General features: G+C 49.9%; 7 protein-coding genes across 7 annotated transcripts; 3 read left to right on the forward strand and 4 right to left on the reverse strand.

The window, feature by feature from the left end:
- Positions 1-135: 135 nt before the first annotated feature.
- COCSADRAFT_194695 (uncharacterized protein) lies at positions 136-4,173 on the reverse strand. Its single transcript, XM_007707694.1, has 3 exons — positions 1,323-4,173; positions 976-1,276; positions 136-924 (listed from the first exon to the last, which is right to left on the reverse strand). The coding sequence occupies exons 1-3, from the start codon at positions 4,093-4,095 to the stop codon at positions 375-377; spliced, it is 3,624 nt and encodes a 1,207-aa protein (XP_007705884.1). The 5' UTR covers positions 4,096-4,173; the 3' UTR covers positions 136-374.
- Positions 4,174-5,971: 1,798 nt separating this feature from the next.
- Positions 5,972-7,423, reverse strand: COCSADRAFT_41905 (uncharacterized protein). Its single transcript, XM_007707618.1, has 4 exons — positions 7,198-7,423; positions 6,748-7,041; positions 6,463-6,686; positions 5,972-6,407 (listed from the first exon to the last, which is right to left on the reverse strand). The coding sequence occupies exons 1-4, from the start codon at positions 7,231-7,233 to the stop codon at positions 6,065-6,067; spliced, it is 897 nt and encodes a 298-aa protein (XP_007705808.1). The 5' UTR covers positions 7,234-7,423; the 3' UTR covers positions 5,972-6,064.
- Positions 7,424-7,564: 141 nt separating this feature from the next.
- Positions 7,565-8,755, forward strand: COCSADRAFT_41906 (uncharacterized protein). The gene has a single exon (XM_007707619.1). It carries the CDS (start codon positions 7,619-7,621, stop codon positions 8,330-8,332), a length of 714 nt encoding a protein of 237 aa, XP_007705809.1. The 5' UTR covers positions 7,565-7,618; the 3' UTR covers positions 8,333-8,755.
- Positions 8,756-9,057: 302 nt separating this feature from the next.
- Positions 9,058-10,788, forward strand: COCSADRAFT_204388 (uncharacterized protein). Its single transcript, XM_007707695.1, has 2 exons — positions 9,058-9,825; positions 9,877-10,788. Exons 1-2 carry the CDS (start codon positions 9,226-9,228, stop codon positions 10,588-10,590), a joined length of 1,314 nt encoding a protein of 437 aa, XP_007705885.1. The 5' UTR covers positions 9,058-9,225; the 3' UTR covers positions 10,591-10,788.
- Positions 10,789-11,435: 647 nt separating this feature from the next.
- On the forward strand, positions 11,436-13,123 carry COCSADRAFT_154661 (uncharacterized protein; the record flags this gene model as incomplete). Its single annotated transcript, XM_007707696.1, has 3 exons — positions 11,436-11,598; positions 11,681-12,087; positions 12,138-13,123. 3 exons carry the CDS (start codon positions 11,436-11,438, stop codon positions 13,080-13,082), a joined length of 1,515 nt encoding a protein of 504 aa, XP_007705886.1. The 3' UTR covers positions 13,083-13,123.
- Positions 13,124-13,183: 60 nt separating this feature from the next.
- On the reverse strand, positions 13,184-14,798 carry COCSADRAFT_41908 (uncharacterized protein). The gene is made up of 2 exons (XM_007707620.1): positions 14,378-14,798; positions 13,184-14,287 (listed from the first exon to the last, which is right to left on the reverse strand). Exons 1-2 carry the CDS (start codon positions 14,577-14,579, stop codon positions 13,287-13,289), a joined length of 1,203 nt encoding a protein of 400 aa, XP_007705810.1. The 5' UTR covers positions 14,580-14,798; the 3' UTR covers positions 13,184-13,286.
- A 253-nt stretch (positions 14,799-15,051) lies between these two features.
- Positions 15,052-17,298, reverse strand: COCSADRAFT_129634 (uncharacterized protein). The gene is made up of 5 exons (XM_007707697.1): positions 17,144-17,298; positions 16,541-17,050; positions 16,031-16,485; positions 15,711-15,979; positions 15,052-15,651 (listed from the first exon to the last, which is right to left on the reverse strand). The coding sequence occupies exons 1-5, from the start codon at positions 17,175-17,177 to the stop codon at positions 15,126-15,128; spliced, it is 1,794 nt and encodes a 597-aa protein (XP_007705887.1). The 5' UTR covers positions 17,178-17,298; the 3' UTR covers positions 15,052-15,125.
- Positions 17,299-17,721: the final 423 nt, after the last annotated feature.

Genomic DNA, 17,721 nt, shown 5'->3' on the forward strand with positions numbered 1-17,721 from the left:
TGAGCCACACGGCGCTGGCGCTATAGCAACCGGTGTCAGCTTTGTGCAGTTGCGGCGCATGAGTCGCGACGCCCCGCATTCCTTTGTACTAGCGCGCAACTTTGGTGTTCTCTCTTTTCCATTCACCACAAAGAGCACGAGACAAAGAAACAACGTCTTCTATTGGACATGGCACCATTTCACAGACAGCCTTTGCCTCATACAGCCAAATCATTTCAATCATGTGATGCCGTACACTATCTCCATGTCCCTGTTACCTACCAGAAACACACCTTCTTTTGTGGCTGTGGCAGTGACCGTGGCATTAACCCATATATTCGCAATCCCGTCCTATGAACGCCGCGCTGAAACCTGGCAAACTCATGCACCTGCTACTACAAGATATCCATGTCCTCGCTCGGGTCCAAAAACGGGAACTGCCCACTCTCAATCGCCGCAACACGGTCAAGCTCAGCCTGGTACTCCTTCCTTAGCGTATCTAGTGTAATAATCTGCCTCTTAAGCAACTTCTTGCCCTGACCAATACCCCATTGCGGCGGGCCCCCGGTTCCTTCAATGCGTTGCTCGGCCAGGATGTATGCATCCTCTTTACTGACCGAAGACAATGTGTTGATAATCATAAGGTAGCACTGTGCTAGCGATTCATCTGCTGGGTCGTGCACCTTCGACGAAGTCGTCTTCAGTCGTTGGAGTCGCTCGTGGAGGATTGACGCCGCACCCCGGAAGTTGTTTCGCGAGATGCGGAAAGAATACAGAATCTGGTGGTAGGGAGGCCCTGAAGCGATGTTGAGCGTCTTCTGGCAAAGCGATGTCAGAATGCTGTCCACAGAATCCGCCAGTCCCACAAATGGAAACCTTAGTAGTTCTGTAGTGCGTGACTGTGCAACCATAGTCGTGATCAGAGTCTGTAGGTCGGATTGCTTCCTACACTAGCATTAGTCCTTGTCCATATGGCGTGTCCGTGTATCGACTTACAAAGCTGCATCACTATGTCTAATCATGGCTGTGTATGCGTCTTGAAACCTACACGTCTGTATAGACGCGGTGAATAGCCGTTGAAGGAGCTCAGTTCTGAGCCCCTCATCTTCTTGGCCCAGCAACGACCGGAGGCCAAGTTTGGCAAAGTCCGCAACGTACGAATACGCCTTGGCTCTCTCAAACAGACCAACAACATGATTGTAGTAATGGCCGAGACCTTCGGAGAACGAGTTTCGCTCTACTTCAGACACCAGGCCCATTGTGTCTTGTTCCGCCACATCGAACATGGCACCAAGAGCTGCAAGAGTTAGCGTCGCTCCAGTATGGCTCTATTTGACTCTTACCCAAAGTGTATGCAGGTTTCTGGAAGCACATCGATGCAGTCGCGTTGTCTCCCAATGCGATGTATAGCCGGCCTCTCATGTAAGACGCCCAATAGCCTTCGATGAGGAACTTGGAAAAGTCCATCGCAAGGTCATACTCTCTTTGTGCCAGTAGAATACCCATGATATCTTCTACCACGGCCTCGTACTCGTGCTCCTCGAAGATTGATGTCAGCCAACCTCGGCTCCATTTCGTAAGTAGATCAGCCTTCAAGTCCTTCGGTAACGGTACTTCGAATGCACGTCCACCGTAAGCGCCTTCGAGGACTGTTTGCGTGATGGGAAGCTTCTTGCCCACCTTCAGCGTCTCGCTCAGTGCCCGGTTTACGTTCTCTGATGCCAGCCCGGTTGCGCTTTGGTGAGCCCAAACCGTGCCAGCCAGCCAAGATACCACCAAGCAATCCTTGTAACGGAGAATCAACTCGGCAAAGACCTCTGGCGCATCAAAGTCCTCAAGACTTTCTCCTTCCAGCTCAATGAACATGAAAAGCAGGAGAACAAGCAGGTCTAACAACACATCACGATCACCCTCTAGAGTTTCTTGAGAAACTCTAGTCAAGGCGCTCAAGCCATACCGTGCAATCTGCCTCCTTGGCTGGGGCTTGCCGTCTTCCTCGTAACCTAGTATCTTGATGGCACGGAGGAATGTCTCAGTACCGAGATCCTTGACCTCCATACCCAGTTCTTCGACAAGCATGGTGACGTCTTCGTCAGACACTTGCTGTGAAAGCTCACTGTTGGCTTCGATCCATTCCATTCGATCCAGGATGGTGATGTTACGGCTCTGAAGTATGTCCATCTCCAAATGTCTTCGCACCTCGTGCTGAACAAACGATGGCAGCCGTTGTCTAAAAGAAGCCGCCGCATTCAGCAGTCGCGCAACGTCCCGTGACTCGGAAGTATCCAACGTCTTGCGGAGTGGTTTGCTCAGTGTGCGCGAACTAGAGATGACGCTGGCGTTTAGCTTGGTGATCTCAGATTCGCTACAAGTCCGTATCGCAGACACATAGTCACTTAGGACAAGCCATGGCCTACCCGAATCCCGGTCATACACAAGTGAAAGTGATTCTCCTCTCCGCTTGTGCAGGTCTTTTACAAGGCTGTAGTACGCTTGCCATTGCACAGCTACAGCATCCTCGATTTCGTCCGACTCACGGCTTCCGTTCACAGCGAGAGTAGTGACAGCAGCGCACAGGCGTTCTTTGAGAGAGCCTCTACTAGATGATCGACCTGGCCGGTCTTGTTCGAGTCCTCTTTTGTAAATATACAACGAAGTTTCCAGTGTTGCGGTGGTAAATCTGCCGGGGTAGAATAAGAAGTCGAGCCATTTCTCAGTGGAGTCAAGATCATCATGATCAATGACCTCGTCCCGCTCGCTCGGGTTGGCAGGATGAGACCTTAGTGCATCAACAGTCAGAGGACCAGATTCCACACAAACCCAGTCATTCTTCCAGGCCTGGGTTCGGGCTTCTGGCGTATCGGTGAGATCGAACTTCAAAGAATAAATTTTGCTGCTCGGTCCAGATCTTGCGCGGATCCAAATTTCTGAGCCTCTCCATCCGCTAGGTCCGGGGACAATGTGAAATTCTTCCAGCGTCCAAACAGTCGTCTTCATGAGCTCGTCGATTGGGGGAGTGAAATCCGAGTCCTCGGCAGCATCGTAGAAACCCAACTCTGCGTCATCTGCGTCTCTGACGCCCCAAAACTTGAACTGGTGCTGCTTCGGCGAATACGTAACGACATGGTAATCAGCGCCTCCAATTCCACCAATTACTTCTACAACCTGCATCAGCATTGACTGCGAGGGCCCAATGGAATATGAAGTATGCGACTTCTCCAAAGCCATTTCATCGGCGCCCAAGAGATCTATATGAGCGCCTGACTTCCCTGATGCGATGTTCCATGCCCGTATGGTGTGATCTAAGCAGACCGAGAGAATATGGTTCTTTTCAGGCGATATAGCGACGGCGGCAGCAGCAGATGTAGCAAATTCCGCATTCTCGAACCGGACTGTGGGCTGTGCTTTCCAAGACAGAAGGCCGCGCACCGACCAGTTGTTCTGTTGATATCGCGATCCGTCCCAGGTGGCGTTGGCCTTGTCCCACACTAAGCGGCATATGGCTCCATCGTCTAGAGTGACCAGCAATTCATCAGCACTCTCAGCGACGAGCCTGAAGGGTATGCGCCCGCTGAAGAGTGCTGGCTCAACTCTCTTGCACCAAGTCTCTGGGTCCTGCTCCGAAGCCGCAGGGGTAGCAAAGAAGTCTCGATGTAGTGTAATTGTGTAAAGCTCGTTGGCGGTAGTGATTGCAAAAACGGTCAAGGCGTCTCGGTCGACGGGCTCTGCGAAGGCGACACAGAAAGGGCGGATTGGCGCAGGGAACTGGAAAAGAAGAGTGAGAGTAGCCTCAAACTTGTCAGTAGATTCGTGGTCTAAATCTGTTGACTGTATTTCCAGCATCTTTCTGTTATCCAACACGCGCCAAAGAAAGCTTCGTGGGTAGCCATGATGCCGCCGAAAGTACATGGATCCATCTGTTGCTAAATGGCGCCTGGTAAAGGCGTCTTCATCCTTATCGACATACTGTTCGGTGATGACACTACGCTTTATGCTAGAGCGGCTGGCGAAAGGAGAGTATGCTGGGATGGTGAATGCGATTGTTGACCCAGGGAAGGCGGGCTCAATGTTCAATCGCGCCTCTTTGTAGAGACATGTGCCTCCGTTTTGTGACATTCTGCTCGCATGCGAAGGTCCTGCGATTACTATGGCGGCGAGCTGGAGGGTACAGTGTGTGGTCGGTGTGGGTTGCGGCAGTCGGCGCGGAGGTGGAGCTCACAAAAACAGTGGTCGCGATGGGAATGCGCGAGGAAAGCTGCTAGCGCACGGCCCTTCCTGCGAGCGGCTTATTCCTGGCCACAGATCATCCACGACACTACTAGTAGTAAGTATACTATAAGTGATGGCTGCGTCTGCAACAAAGAAACCCCTGTCAACTCACGAATGCCTTCACTTGGACTCGTATCGTGGACTGGAAAATATGAGGGATATCATAACATTGCATGAGCATAAATCGTTGAACGCAAACCGCAATTACTTAAATCACCATCGTCCAGTCGCCTTCCGCCCCAAAATCGCCAACCTAAACAGACACCGACCGCTCATCACCTGTTGTTCCTCTCCTCCAAATCCTTCTCCTTCGGGTCTCCGATACCGTCCTCATTGATGGCAAACAAGCAATCGCTCTCGGGCAAGCATGGACTGTCGTAGATCTTGCAGACACGCGTCTCTCCTCTACCCTTCCTCAAACTGAGACGCGTCGTACTTGCGTGTGCGATAATGTTTCCTCCAATGGGCTTCTTTGGGTCTGGGTTGAACATGGCACTTGGCCCACCATCGACCTGTGCAACTACCTGGTTCGTGATGATGACGGCGATTCCAAACTCGTCTGCGAGCCGTTGTAGGGTGCGCATGAACTTGGCTAGGTGCGTCTGCCTCGCAGAGAGCTCACCACGTCCTGCAAAGTCTGTACGATATAATGCAGTAGCAGAGTCAACGACCAGCAGCGAAAAGCGTGTCTCGGTCATCATTTGGGCGGCCTGATTGAGGAGCTCCAGCTGATGATCTGAGTTGTATGCGCGAGCATACGCGACGTTGTCAAGAACCTCTTCGCCCGAAAGTCCAAACCGATTTGCAACGGCCAAACATCGGACTGGTCGGAAAGTGCCCTCAGTGTCGATATATAGACATTTACCTTCTCCGCCTCCCATATCGAAAGGCAACTGGCAGGTGACAGCCAGAGTGTGGCAGATCTGACTTTTTCCTGTTCGGAATTCACCAAATATCTCTGTTATGGAGCCCGTCTCAATACCTCCTGCAAGAAGCGTGTCTAACTGCTTCGATCCGGTCGTGATGGATATTAGTTCGCTTCTGCGCGAATGCATCTCTGTGGCCGTAGTAAAGCCCATAGGTACAAGTTTCGACGCTGAATCGGTTAGCAAGAGATACCTGGGCCGGTACTTTGATACACACCCTCAGCTAGTAACTTGGTCGCCTTTTGTTCCGATATACCCTTGATCTGTTCGAGCGTTCGTCGCGGCCTGGCAAGCGTTAGTGGCGGAGCTGGATATGATACGGTGCCCAACGTACGTGTAAGCAATGGATTCCACTGTGTTGAAACCGCCCTCGATTACTAGCTTAATATCGCGTGCCGTAAGTCCATTGACGCCCTGAATTACTGTCAGCACACACCAAGGTACGAAGAATGATTTAGAGCCTACCTCAAGTGCAGAAACGGGCGTTGGTGCACCAGGGCCGCCCATTGTGCTGTCGTCATACTGCTCTTCTTCGTTGCTCATATTGGGAAGTTTTGGAGTATAGGTATTTCAGGGATGTAGTGGCAAGTGGAAGAGTCTGAGTTGTGAGATTGTGAGAACGTGCAGGTCTAAATGCTTGAAAGGGAAGGATGAGTGGCGAGCGGGCACCGACAGTCGTCGCGTCTCACTAGCGCTGAACGCGCACTCACATGACCTGAGGAAATTGCCACACGCCAGGCTTCCACGCCTCTTTCTGGCACTACCCAACAACACTGCACAATGTGTCCCGCTCCACTAATCATGTGTTTGTACGTCTTGTTCTTATTTTTAATTCTCTATGTATTCGTGGTATCATTGCACTTTAAACTCTTTGGCAAAATTCAACAGACCTACTCGTCATCACCAAAGAACACTTTGACAGGCAGCCAGGCGTCTCCGCAAACCTTGAAGCGCTCAGGCAGCGAGCTGATTTCCTTCATCTCCTCATCAGTCAATTCCCAGCCGTCAAGCTCAAAGTTGCCCATGATGCGAGATGCTGTGACAGACTTGGGGATGACGCTAGTGCCGCGCTGGAGACCCCACATCAGCAGGACCTGCTGGACAGACTTTCCCTTGTTCTCGGCAAGCTTCTTGAGCTTCTCGTTCCTGTACAGAGGAGAATCGGTGGAGCCAAGGCATGAGTAGGCGGTGCAGTGGATGCCCTTCTCCTTGCAGTAGTCGAGGAGCTTGGGTCTGCATCCGTTGTCAGTCTGTGTATCGTTGTATGATGTGAGTGAGTCTAGCTTACGAGGGGTTGTTGGGGTGGAGCTCGATCTGGTTAACAGCAGGCGTGATCTTGAACCGAGAATCGGCGAAGAGCTTCTCAAGATTCTTGATAGCGAAGTTGGAGACACCAATGTTCTTCACACGGCCAGATTCGGGCAGCTTCTGCATCTCAACCCAGGTGTCCTTGAAGTCCCAGTCGGGGTAGTGCTTCTTCAGGTCATCAGGGTCGGTTGAAGAGGGCCAGTGCTATCAGAGTGGTTAGCATGTTTGCCTATCAGGGACGGTAATTGCACAGGACTAAACATACCATAAGGTAGAGATCGACGTAATCGAGGCCAAGGCTACTTAGCGAGCTGTTGATGCCTTCTTCGACGCGCTTGTGCCATGGGTTGTCGAGCTTGGTGGTGACCCAGATCTCCTCACGGGGGACACCAGAGTCCTTGATACCCTGGCCGACTTCCTTCTCGTTGCCATATGCAAGCGCAGTGTCGATGTGACGGTAGCCGCCCTGGAGAGCAGCCTTGACAGCTTCGCGGACCTCACCAGGCTTTGATTGCCAGGTTCCGAGGCCAATAGCAGGAATCTTTGCGCCAGTGTTGAGCTGCGACCGATTAACTTCTGTTCGGCTGCCATTGGCTCATGCATAGTAATAGTTTGAATGATTTCGGTCCCTCAAACCAATTGTAGGGCAATTGTGATGTCTTGAGAAGACACATTCTCTGGTATGGCTGATGTGGGGGGTTACAGATGCACTTACCGTAAAGTTCTCCTTTGTCCAGTTCTTGGGTGCCATTCTTGCTAGAGTGCGGAGCATAAGATTGGGAAATGTAAAGTTTGTAGTGTAGGAGGAATGGGAATTGAAAGAAAGTGAAATCTTTTGAATGGCGGCGCAAGTGGAGGGGCAACGCGTCGTGCAACACCCCTCCTACGTCAGTCTCAACATTCATCCACCTTGTGGGGGCATGTCCTGAGCACAAATAGGCACCGGCATAAATGCTCCACGTATCAGAAGCTGACTTGTCCGCGGATGAAGGAAAACTGGTGGGGAACCACTCGTTGGCGCTAGTGTGAATGCGGTATCCTTTCCAGCCTCGCTGTCCCGACACCAAATCTGTGGGTTTGAGGAACCACTACGCCGCTCTCAACAACCTGCGCTAACCATATGCGTGTGGATCGGAATGTCTTCAGGGTTCGTCAGTGGTGGCAATGCCGGGGAGGAAGTGCAACGCGACGATGAGTGGAAAAGAGCGCAGCAGGAGATTGAAGACGCCAGACGTGTCAAAGCCGAGCTAGCAAAGCAGCACGACGGCAAGAGTCTGTACGAAGTCTTGCAGGCCAACAAAGACAAGAAGCAAGCCGAGTTTGAGGAAAAAGCACGCTACAAGCTCCATGTCGCCCTTGACGACGAGGAAGCCGACTACCTGGACTCAATTCTTGAGAAGAAGCGCCTGGAAGAAGCCAACGTCAAGAAAGAAACTACTGAGCAGCTGGATCTATTCCGAAGGCAGCGTGAAGCGGCAGAGAGAAAGGCGCGTGGACTTGAAGAGGAGAGTGCAGAGCCGACACAGGAGCATGGTGCCGAACAGTGGGCAGCTGCTGGCAAGAAGAGGAAGAAAGGACCTGAAGCCGGACTCCTCAAGGGCGTGAAGCTGAGGAAATCAAGTTCCATCCCAGAGGAGCAGAAGCCTGTTGAAAAATTACAGTCGACGGCCGAGACAACTCAGCAAAAAACGATGAACATTCCTTCCCAGGCGAATGCTAACGCCAATACGACAAGTTCTGCAAAACCACCTGTCGCCAATGTACAGTCCTCAACAAATGCATCTGCGTCCAAGACAGGAAACACACTTTCACTTGGATTAGGCTACACCTCTTCTGATGATGAGGACTAATTCCTCTGTCGGCTGTGCTCTAAGTTTGAGCTTCTGATGTTAGCGGGATTAAGAGCTCATTCCAACCGTTCTATATATAGTTGCTACGTTTCTGATGCCGCCCTTTTGAGAACTATGTATCTGATAATGGAGAATCAAGCCAAGAAGAGAATGTGGCTGTCAGGAAGAACTCATATCACACGCCAACGCCCTCTGAATGCCAGATCGGGATTGATAAGAATGTATTCAAGTTAAAATGCAGTTGGTTTACGCAAAGGCAGCTAGATGGGTAATAGCCCGGCTAAAGTGTGTGCTTCGTGCGTATTTCCATGACGCTGATGCGGCTCATGGAAGCAATTTCCAGGAACGAATGTTTCTCTCGTGTACTTATCATTAGACTCTGGTAGATCTACTTGGTATCTGGAAAATTCACAACAATCAGGCACTACAATTGTGTTGATTTTGCTATCAATGTGAAAAGGGCTGGCGGCGTGTTGGTTCCAGGACTCCCTGCCGCAGGTCTTTTGGACAAAACAGCTAAAAGCATCCTACCATTCATGATGGTTCAGCTTCCCATTTGAAAGTATATTTTCCATTCATCTCTTCCAAATTGGTGTTGCAAGAAACAATTCCTCCGTCCAGCCAAGACGCTTTGGCCATGATGTCACGACAGAAACGGTCTTGGCCGCGCTTACTATCTAACACTAGCAGTAGTAGTAGTACGTATCTATTCGCAGCGATCTGGTGCAACAACAGCCAACTACCATCTCAACTCGTCACTAGCCATCTAACCAAAACCCCTACCCGATTTTAAACTGCCGAGTTAGAGTACAGCTATGAGAAATGACACTGTGATCACTTCTCCACCTTGAACCACCAAAACCGCGTCCGCGACGCGTAACATTGCAACAAACATGGCGCACCAATCTAGGTCGGACGAGAACTCGCCTCTCCTTGGCGATAATAGTAGGACGTTTGTCACTCCAGACCAAGGAGCCTCACAGGAAGAGCCCGAAACAATGAACATGCGGTTGATCTTCAAGATCGCAGCGGCAATGTACTCGTTCGCCACACTCGGGCTGTTCAACTCATCCATTGGTGCTGTTCTCCCTTTGCTGTCGCAACACTACAACCTTAGCGACATCCAAGTATCTTCTATATTTCTGGCTGGGCCCATTGGATACGTACTTGCCGCGCAGTTCAGTGATGCCGTACACTACCGGTTTGGTCAGCGGGGTATCGCTTTTGTGGGTCCCATCCTGCAAGTCCTTGCTACTGCGACTGTAGCAGTGCATCCAGGATTCGGACTGATACTGGTAGCCTTTGCGTTTCAAGGACTAGGGACTGGGCTGCTAGATGGGAGCTGGTGCGCATGGGCGGGGAGCATGAAGAAGGCGAATACGATTTCCGGGCTGTTGCATGGGAGTTATTCTGTTGGTGGGGCACTTGGCCCTTTGCTCTTGACTATGTTGACTGCGAAGCATCAGCATTGGTGGACTTGGTATTCAATTCTAGTAAGTGCACCACGAGAGTTTTATGGTAAAGTACATACTAACTGGGTGAAGGCTGAGGCATGCGCATTATCATTCATAGTCCAGGTCGCTGCTTTCCGACACGAGAGCGCATCTGTCTACCGCCAGAGCAAGCAGTCAAAGATGTCTGATTCCAAGGTTGACCTTAGGGAAATCTTCAAGCACCCAGCTACCTGGCTCTGCGCAGCCTTTTTTCTCACCTATGTTGGCGTGGAAACTTCCATCTCTGGGTGGGTGGTTTCATTTATGCTCCGCGAGCGACATGCGAGTGACTATATAGCTGGTCTCTCTTCCTCGGGCTACTGGATCGGTATGGCTATTGGACGGTTAGTCCTGGGTTTCGCCACGGATAGGATGGGCGTACGGCGTGCGACCGTCCTTTACTTCCTCTTTGCTATCATTTTCGAAGCTCTGTTCGCAGCTTTCTCATCTCTGGAGGCCTCCGTAATTTTCATGACGGCAACTGGCTTCGTCCACGGTCCGTTGTTTCCCTCTGGAGTTGTAGTGTTGACGCGACTGTTGCCGGCAGAACTACATGTCGCAGCTGTCTCATTTGTTGCATCTCTGGGTCAAATTGGAGGCGCGTTTTTGCCCTTTGCCATTGGTGCTGTGGTGCAAGGTCTGGGTATTGGAGTTTTTCGATTCGCAATTCTCGTTGAGACATTGCTGGCATTGTTGGTATGGCTTGCCTTTGCGAGACTTCGTCCGGCGCTCCTTCCCATATCTGCGGCACATACCCAGGACTGAATGTAGACTATTCTGCATCAAGTGGCATGATATCAGCTGTGGTTACGCACCTCCAAAAGTCAGTGGTCCAATTTAACCAGCTCATTAAATATAAGTGATTGCATATTTCGGAGTATCATCCTCAGCTAAATTTCGCAAGAGTCCAGACGGAAGGGACATTGTAATTTAAACTTCAAAGTGATGTACGTAAGACAGAGGTCTCTATTGACAAAGAGTATGTGCTACTACACTGCATGTATACACGAAAAGGCAAGTTATTCCTTCGTTATTCAAATCTTACAAGGACCAATCTCGAGTCTGCTTTTTTGTGGCTGTCCCTCTGTATCTATCGCAACTTGATTTACATGGTTCCTCGTAATTTCATAGTCCCAAAAAAAGGTCAGACATGTAATTGTCAAAATCTGTTAAAGTACCCAATTTCGTACACGAACATATCTTTCTCGAATAGGAAATAGCTCCGTTTATCATGAGATGCAGATATACTAGCAAAACGCCTATTGTACCATAAGAAAATTTGCAATATATTCAGCGCCTAACCAACCCAATTTTTCATGGAAATAAAAGCTCATGTATAGGAGCCTACGCTTCAATTTTGTGGTCAAGGTATTCTACACATGCTCTGAATATGCCGAGCTCAGGCTAGCGCACATTATCCCGAGGGTGGGCGGATTGGCTCAAACCGTACGCTCTGCCGCCATCTCGGCACATATATTAAGCAGGTTACGAGCCACCCAGTCGAACAAAACAATTAAGTACATCCACTTAGAGTCGCTTTGCCAAGAAAAAAAGAAGAAGAAAGACTCTCACTCGCTCATGGTCTGAGAGACGCAAAGAAAGCTTTCAAAATGCATATCTTTGCTGTCGTCACTACATTACTCCTCGCTGCACCATCGGCGGCGGAAAAGCCATCAAGCGGTGCAAACGCAGCTTGCTCCCGTCTGAAACATCGGTTTCCTGACTACACTTTTCTTCCCGGGGCGCAAGGATACACATATGAGACACAAGAACGTATGTACCCTTATTTTTTTTTAATTCTTTTAGAAAAAAATATATAATGGGATGTCTTTACTAACGCGATATATACACATAGCATATTGGTCAGCAACCGTGTACAGCACACCAGCGTGTGTTTTTGTGCCTCAGAATGCCGAGCAAGTCTCATACGCGGTCGTTACTATTACGCTCACGCAATCGAAGTTGTCGGTGCGTGGGGGCGGTCACATGCCGATTCCCGGGTCTAATGGGATAGGTGGCGAGGGTGTGTTGGTGTCGTCGTCCAATATGACGAGATTGGCTCTGTCTAGTGATCAATCTGTTTTATCTGTTGGTCCTGGGAATCGGTGGAGAGATGTATATGCGTATCTCAAGCCGTTTGGGCTTGCGGCTGTTGGGGGCCGCGTGGGCCATGTTGGGGTGCCTGGGTTGTTGCTTGGAGGAGGTATATCGTTCTTTTCCTCCGAGTATGGCTTTGCCTCGGACAACGTGGTTAAATATCAAGTAGGTGCTTACCATTCCATTTTTCTTTCAATATTGCTAACAGGAACAAGTGTGTTCTTGCCAGCGGCCTGGTCATCGAAGCAACAGCGACAAATGCCTACTCGGATATCTTCTGGGCCTTACGCGGCGGCGGCAACTCCTTCTGCATTGTCACGAGATTCGATCTGCGCCCCGTAAAAGGCAGTCATGTCCACGTCGGTATCGCACAGTTCAGCCAATCTCAAGCCAAAGGCTATCTGGACGGCGTATATAGTTTTGGGAAATACGGCGGGCCTTCTGATGCCAAAGCAGCCATTATTCCGACAATTGTCACTTTGCCAGCCGCAAACCTAACTGTGTATGCGGCTGCAAAGTTTTACAATTCTCAGACGGATAACCCAAGGGTATTTGAGAATTTCACCGCGCCCAAGCTTGTTCCTATTGCAGATTCATACACGCTGCAGCCGCTGTCAGACTACATTGCGGTAACAGATGCGTTGCAACCTCTCGGGTTACGCCAGGTATTTAGAACCCTGTCTGCGGTTGTCGACCGAGATGCCGTTCAGATCATACATGACACGTTCAATTCTCTGGTGTACTCGGACTTGGCCAGAATTCCTAACCTTCAGGCTTCCATCACGTTTCAACCCATTACAAAGGACTTCCTCTCGCATAGTGCTAAGAGCGGAGGGAATCCCCAGGGAATCGATGTCGACAATGCGCCGTACTTTTGGGTAGTCGAGAATTTTACATGGGGCGCTGCCGAAGACGATGACACTGTACATGTGGCAGCGGACAAGATTACAGCAAATATCAACAGCCTTCTCCGCAACAAATCGCTAGCAGCGCGATACTTGTACATGAATGATGCAGGGAAGGGCCAGCCAGTATTTGAAAGCTATCCCGCTGCCAATTTGTTGAAGCTGCAGTCAATTCGCACAAAGTATGACCCGCTGAGGATTTACACCGATTTGATGCCTGGTGGATGGAAAGTGGCCAATACAAATATTGGATAGAAGCTTTACTACTAGATGTCCTGTCCGATGTGTATATACAGTAATATGATTCATTCGTAGTTATTTCTAATTAAAAACTATTTTGGCACTAAGCGGCTTTGACCTGTGATATGGTAATGAAGCTTTTGCATATTTCTGTAAAGTCATAAGTAAACAACCCAATCAGATTGCATGATTCCAGCTGACACAATCTCATCAATTCTCTCAACGATCCTTATCTTCGTCTTTTCCAGGCCAAACAATATCCCCCTTCCACACCGCCCTCACACACGCCGCAGCCGCAACAATCCAAACCACAACCAACAAAGCCGTCATAACACTTCCCACCCAGAGAATCGGCTCGCTCTCGAGCTCCCTCCCCAATGCACTCGTCGCAAGCGCAAACCCGACATTCGGAAAAATAAACGCCCACCAAGCCAGACTAAACGGCATCTTCCCCACTGCACTCAAATTCGCAACCAGCGCAACACTAAACAGCCAAACTGCAAACACATAGACAAACACCGACGAGAAAAACGCCATGATGCGTAGAATCTCTGGCGCTAAGCTGTGTCTCGCAAAGTAACCCTCCGTATACGCCTGCTGTGCCCCAATTCCCCTCGCCATACCCACTAGGGCAACAACCGTATACGCACAACTCCCCACAGGGATAAACATCGCCGGCCTCGCCCTCAGCGGGGGAAGTCCGCGCTCGAGAAGCGAGGAGATGTACAAGGCGATACCCACGAGACTAATACACCACCCGAACCCCTGATACGCCACACCTGCCACCACAATAGCGACATGACGCCGTGCCGGCTGACTCGCTACGATCAAAGAAGCCAGTGTACCAGTTAGCATACAGGAGTACCCTGCGAGGAAAACCGCCGGTGAGAATGGTACAGTGGTGTTTTTGCGGAGGATAAGCCAGTACTGCAACGTCGTTCCCACCAGCGAGATAGCGGCGTAGATCCAGTACAGGATGTGGACGAGGGAGAGGAGGCCAGGGGTGCTCGGGCCGTGGGTTATGGCAAGTGTTTGCACGCCGGCGATGAGAACGCAGATGCTTAGGATGAAGGCGGGGGCAAAGAGGGATTCTGGGGGGGAGGAGAAGGCGGAGAGGAAGTGGTTTTTGTGTTGGATGTAGCGGAAAAGGGTCAGCAGGGTGAAGAGGAGGAAGATGGTGAGGGTTGTGAGGAAGAGGGTGAGGGAGATGTGGTATTGGCCTTTTTGGGGAGGAGGGGGGGAGGTGTTAGTGGCTTTTCTCTTTTTCGGTTTCTTTATATGGGATTGTAGGATGGGAGTGATGTACTCACCTTTGAATTGATGTGGTGTCTCTCCAATAGCGACTGCAAGACCCCCTGTGCTCATTGTGCATAGGAACCAAGCGAATGTGAAATGTTTTACTCTCTGGCGTAGACCTGGCTTTCTTTTTTCGGGCTCCCATTGCTCCTGTGTGATTGTTTCGGGTTTCGGTGTTGATGGCATTGCGATGTCGGCGCTTGTGGACGACGACATGGTCGAGCTGGGTATCGAGATTGATGGGTGAAGAACAAGAGCAAAATGGAAGTGAACGTGCCAAGTATAGTTTTTTTAGGCCCCCGAGATTTCTTCTGAAAACATGATCAATGTAATGCAAACAATCTTGTGCGTTAAGGATGTCAGCACGAATTGAGGTTTCGACAATTACTAGCGGGATCTCGTAGTCCTGGGTACGGTACTATTAAGATAAATCCTAGCTAATTAGCTCAAATCACAGCAGATACCTCCAGAGAATCCAAGAACCTTGCGTATGCGTACCTGTTTTTAGTGCATGTAAGTAACAAATAGCGGGATGGCATGAAGTCTGGGGAAGCCCCTGGCTGCCCATGGGCCGTAAATATCTTATCCCCGGTGGTGCTACTACCTTGGATATTCCCGGTGCCTATACGCCACTCCTCACAGCCGGTAAAGTGAAATCCCTGTCAAAAATATACTACTATCTCATTGACGACACTAACAAACAAGATAGGAAATAGACGAACATTTTCTGAAATTCTAAAAGCTAACTCATGATGGAATAATTCATGCAACTTGCTGAATTTTGTCCTTTGCAAGATCCTTTGTCTGTCTAGCCCTCCATTTGATGTCACCGGGCTGTGGCCACCGATAATTCACCGGCGACTCACCGCCCACAAAAACACACGTATCATACAACAAACCACCGCACAGTGCGCCACTAATAGATGCACCCCAGCAGCCATATGCCCAGTACCCAGAAGAAAAAGCATCTTTGTATCCGACCCAGTATGCCACGAGACGAGGCCCAAGGTCGCGCGCCGGTGAAATACCCAAGCCAGTGTTGTATCCGAGACCAATCATAGTTACCATTCCGGTGAGACCAACAATGAAGGCAGTCATTCCTTGGCCTGGAGGAGAGTTTTGGTCGTCTCCTAGGGCGAAAACGACACATACGAAGATGGCCATGTAGACGAAATCGTTGAAGAAGCCAGTCGTAGTAGAGTAAATAGGTCCTTTAGGGAACAGAGCCTTGCCCGTCATATCGAGAGTCAGGCCGGGATCTACTTCGTGGATGGCGTCATGGTAGACTCTATTGTACATATTAATTACAAGGCTAACCAATTTCAAAAAAGAACATTGTGGACTTACGCGTAAGCGACGGCTCCTGCAGCAAGGCCAGCTAATAGTTGCATGCATATGTAGACAATTGCCATCTTCCAGGGAAAACCACGAAACACCGATAGCGATATAGATACTGTTGGACTGAGGTGGGATCCACTGACTCCTCCACCCAGATAGATGCCTATCATAGCTGCGAATCCCCATCCCCAGGCTTGTGTCTCAAAGCTACCGGTACCCTGTTGAGAAGTGGCAACAGACAAGTTTACGCAAAGCCCAATCAAGAGGTACATGAACGTCTGTGAAGTGTCAGCAAAGCAAGTCTTTGTTTGACGAAAAGGTAGACATACTGCAAGAAACTCTGCCGGAGCTTGCGGGTACTTTGCTCGGAATCTAGCAATGGGGTTCCGATACTGGTTGTAAAAATCTCGCTCTTCCTCCTCCTCTCGTTGCTGGATTTCCTTTTCTTCCTCCTTGGTTTGACTAGTTTCGTTCGTGGCCCGTTCCTGCAGCGGCGGAAGACCGTCTTGGAGACCAAAGTGTTGGTGCTGTCCACTTTCATCGGCATATTCTAATCCGTGCTCATTGACTGGAGCACGCGTTTGGCCATCGTGATGCTCGTGGGTGTGAGAGTCTTGATTGTGATTCAAGCCAAGTACTTGGTTGGCTTCGCTTGTGGGTACGCGTTTTACGTTGACCCTGCGGCCATTGACTACAGTTTGGAATCTGTCTGGGTTTCCTTGGCTATTGGTGTTGCTTCCGGCGTTCAAAGTTTCCTGGGAATCCTCTGAATCTTCTTCCAAAACTGTATATGTGCTGGTTAGGATAGTTGTGGCATTCACAAAACAGTGAAAACTTACCTTTTCCATCCCCAAAGTCGAGGCCGTCCTGTCGTGAGATACCATCATCTTCGTCGATTTTGTACAAGGATTTACGCAAATCCCCTCGTCCCCACCACATGCCACGGCGAACCGTGCGTGGAAGAGGAGCACCTAACCCAAAGACTGGCTTCTGCTTCTGCTCATTATACCATGGGTTCAGGGTGAAGTAATCGTTGTCAACATCCACAACTTGCTGTTGCTTCTTCTCTGGGCGTCGAGTAGGCTCTTGTGTGACATTTCCGCGAGTCGCAGTGTTTGAGGGCGTATTTCTGATGCTGCCCATATGCGCTACGCTGGTTGCGGTAGTGTTGGTGCGAGCATTCTGCGGTCTCGACGTCAAACGAACAGTATCAGTTCTTCCTATGCTCGGTGCATCGGAACGGCCTCGATGGAGAGCTGTCGATGCAAGGGATCTCGTAGTCGGTTGTCTTGATTCATTTGCCAGATTGGTGGGTCTTTGGGATGCAGATTCCTCTGGTTGTTGTTGTGCTATTGAGAATCAGGATGTTAGTTGTCTGGGGAAAAAAAATAAAAGGATCTTGTCTTGATTGGAATAAAAGACATGGATGGATAATCGCTTACTATTTCCTGGTGAATTAGATTGTTGATGCGACATTGTGTAACTCAGATGCTATGCTGTGTTGCAAAGGTGATTACCGTCAGGTCGACCTTATATTCATATTGCGTTATGCCTAGGATTAACACAGATCATGGCGATATGACTAAATGGTAAATGGTGGTGCTGCTATTCATGCATGGGAAAGTAAAGAATTGCATGTGCTACGTCACCGGCAGGGAAGCTTTTTGCTTAGTCTGTCCATGTCGCCGGTATTTCCGAGGAATACCCACGGCTCAAAGATATGTGTGCCAATCATCTCGACTGATCTTCATAATGAGTGGGTAGACCCGAACAAGAGTCTCAATTCTCGATACATGTTGACTGATAGGGCAATCCTCATCTCGATCCTGAGGCGTTGCGGCTAGTTGTGGCGCTGTACAGATCACAAGTTGGACGGACATCGGCATAGTCAAGTGGAGCTTGTTGGCCTGCACTTGTCAGAGTGTGCACGCATGGGAAATCAATGATTTGGCGTGTCGCGTAATGTTCACACTGTGACAGGGGAGCGTGCATATACATGGGCAGCATACGAGCAAATGTA

This window comes from Bipolaris sorokiniana (genome assembly GCF_000338995.1).
Source record: "Bipolaris sorokiniana ND90Pr unplaced genomic scaffold COCSAscaffold_20, whole genome shotgun sequence".
Taxonomy (NCBI): Eukaryota; Fungi; Ascomycota; class Dothideomycetes; order Pleosporales; family Pleosporaceae; genus Bipolaris; species Bipolaris sorokiniana.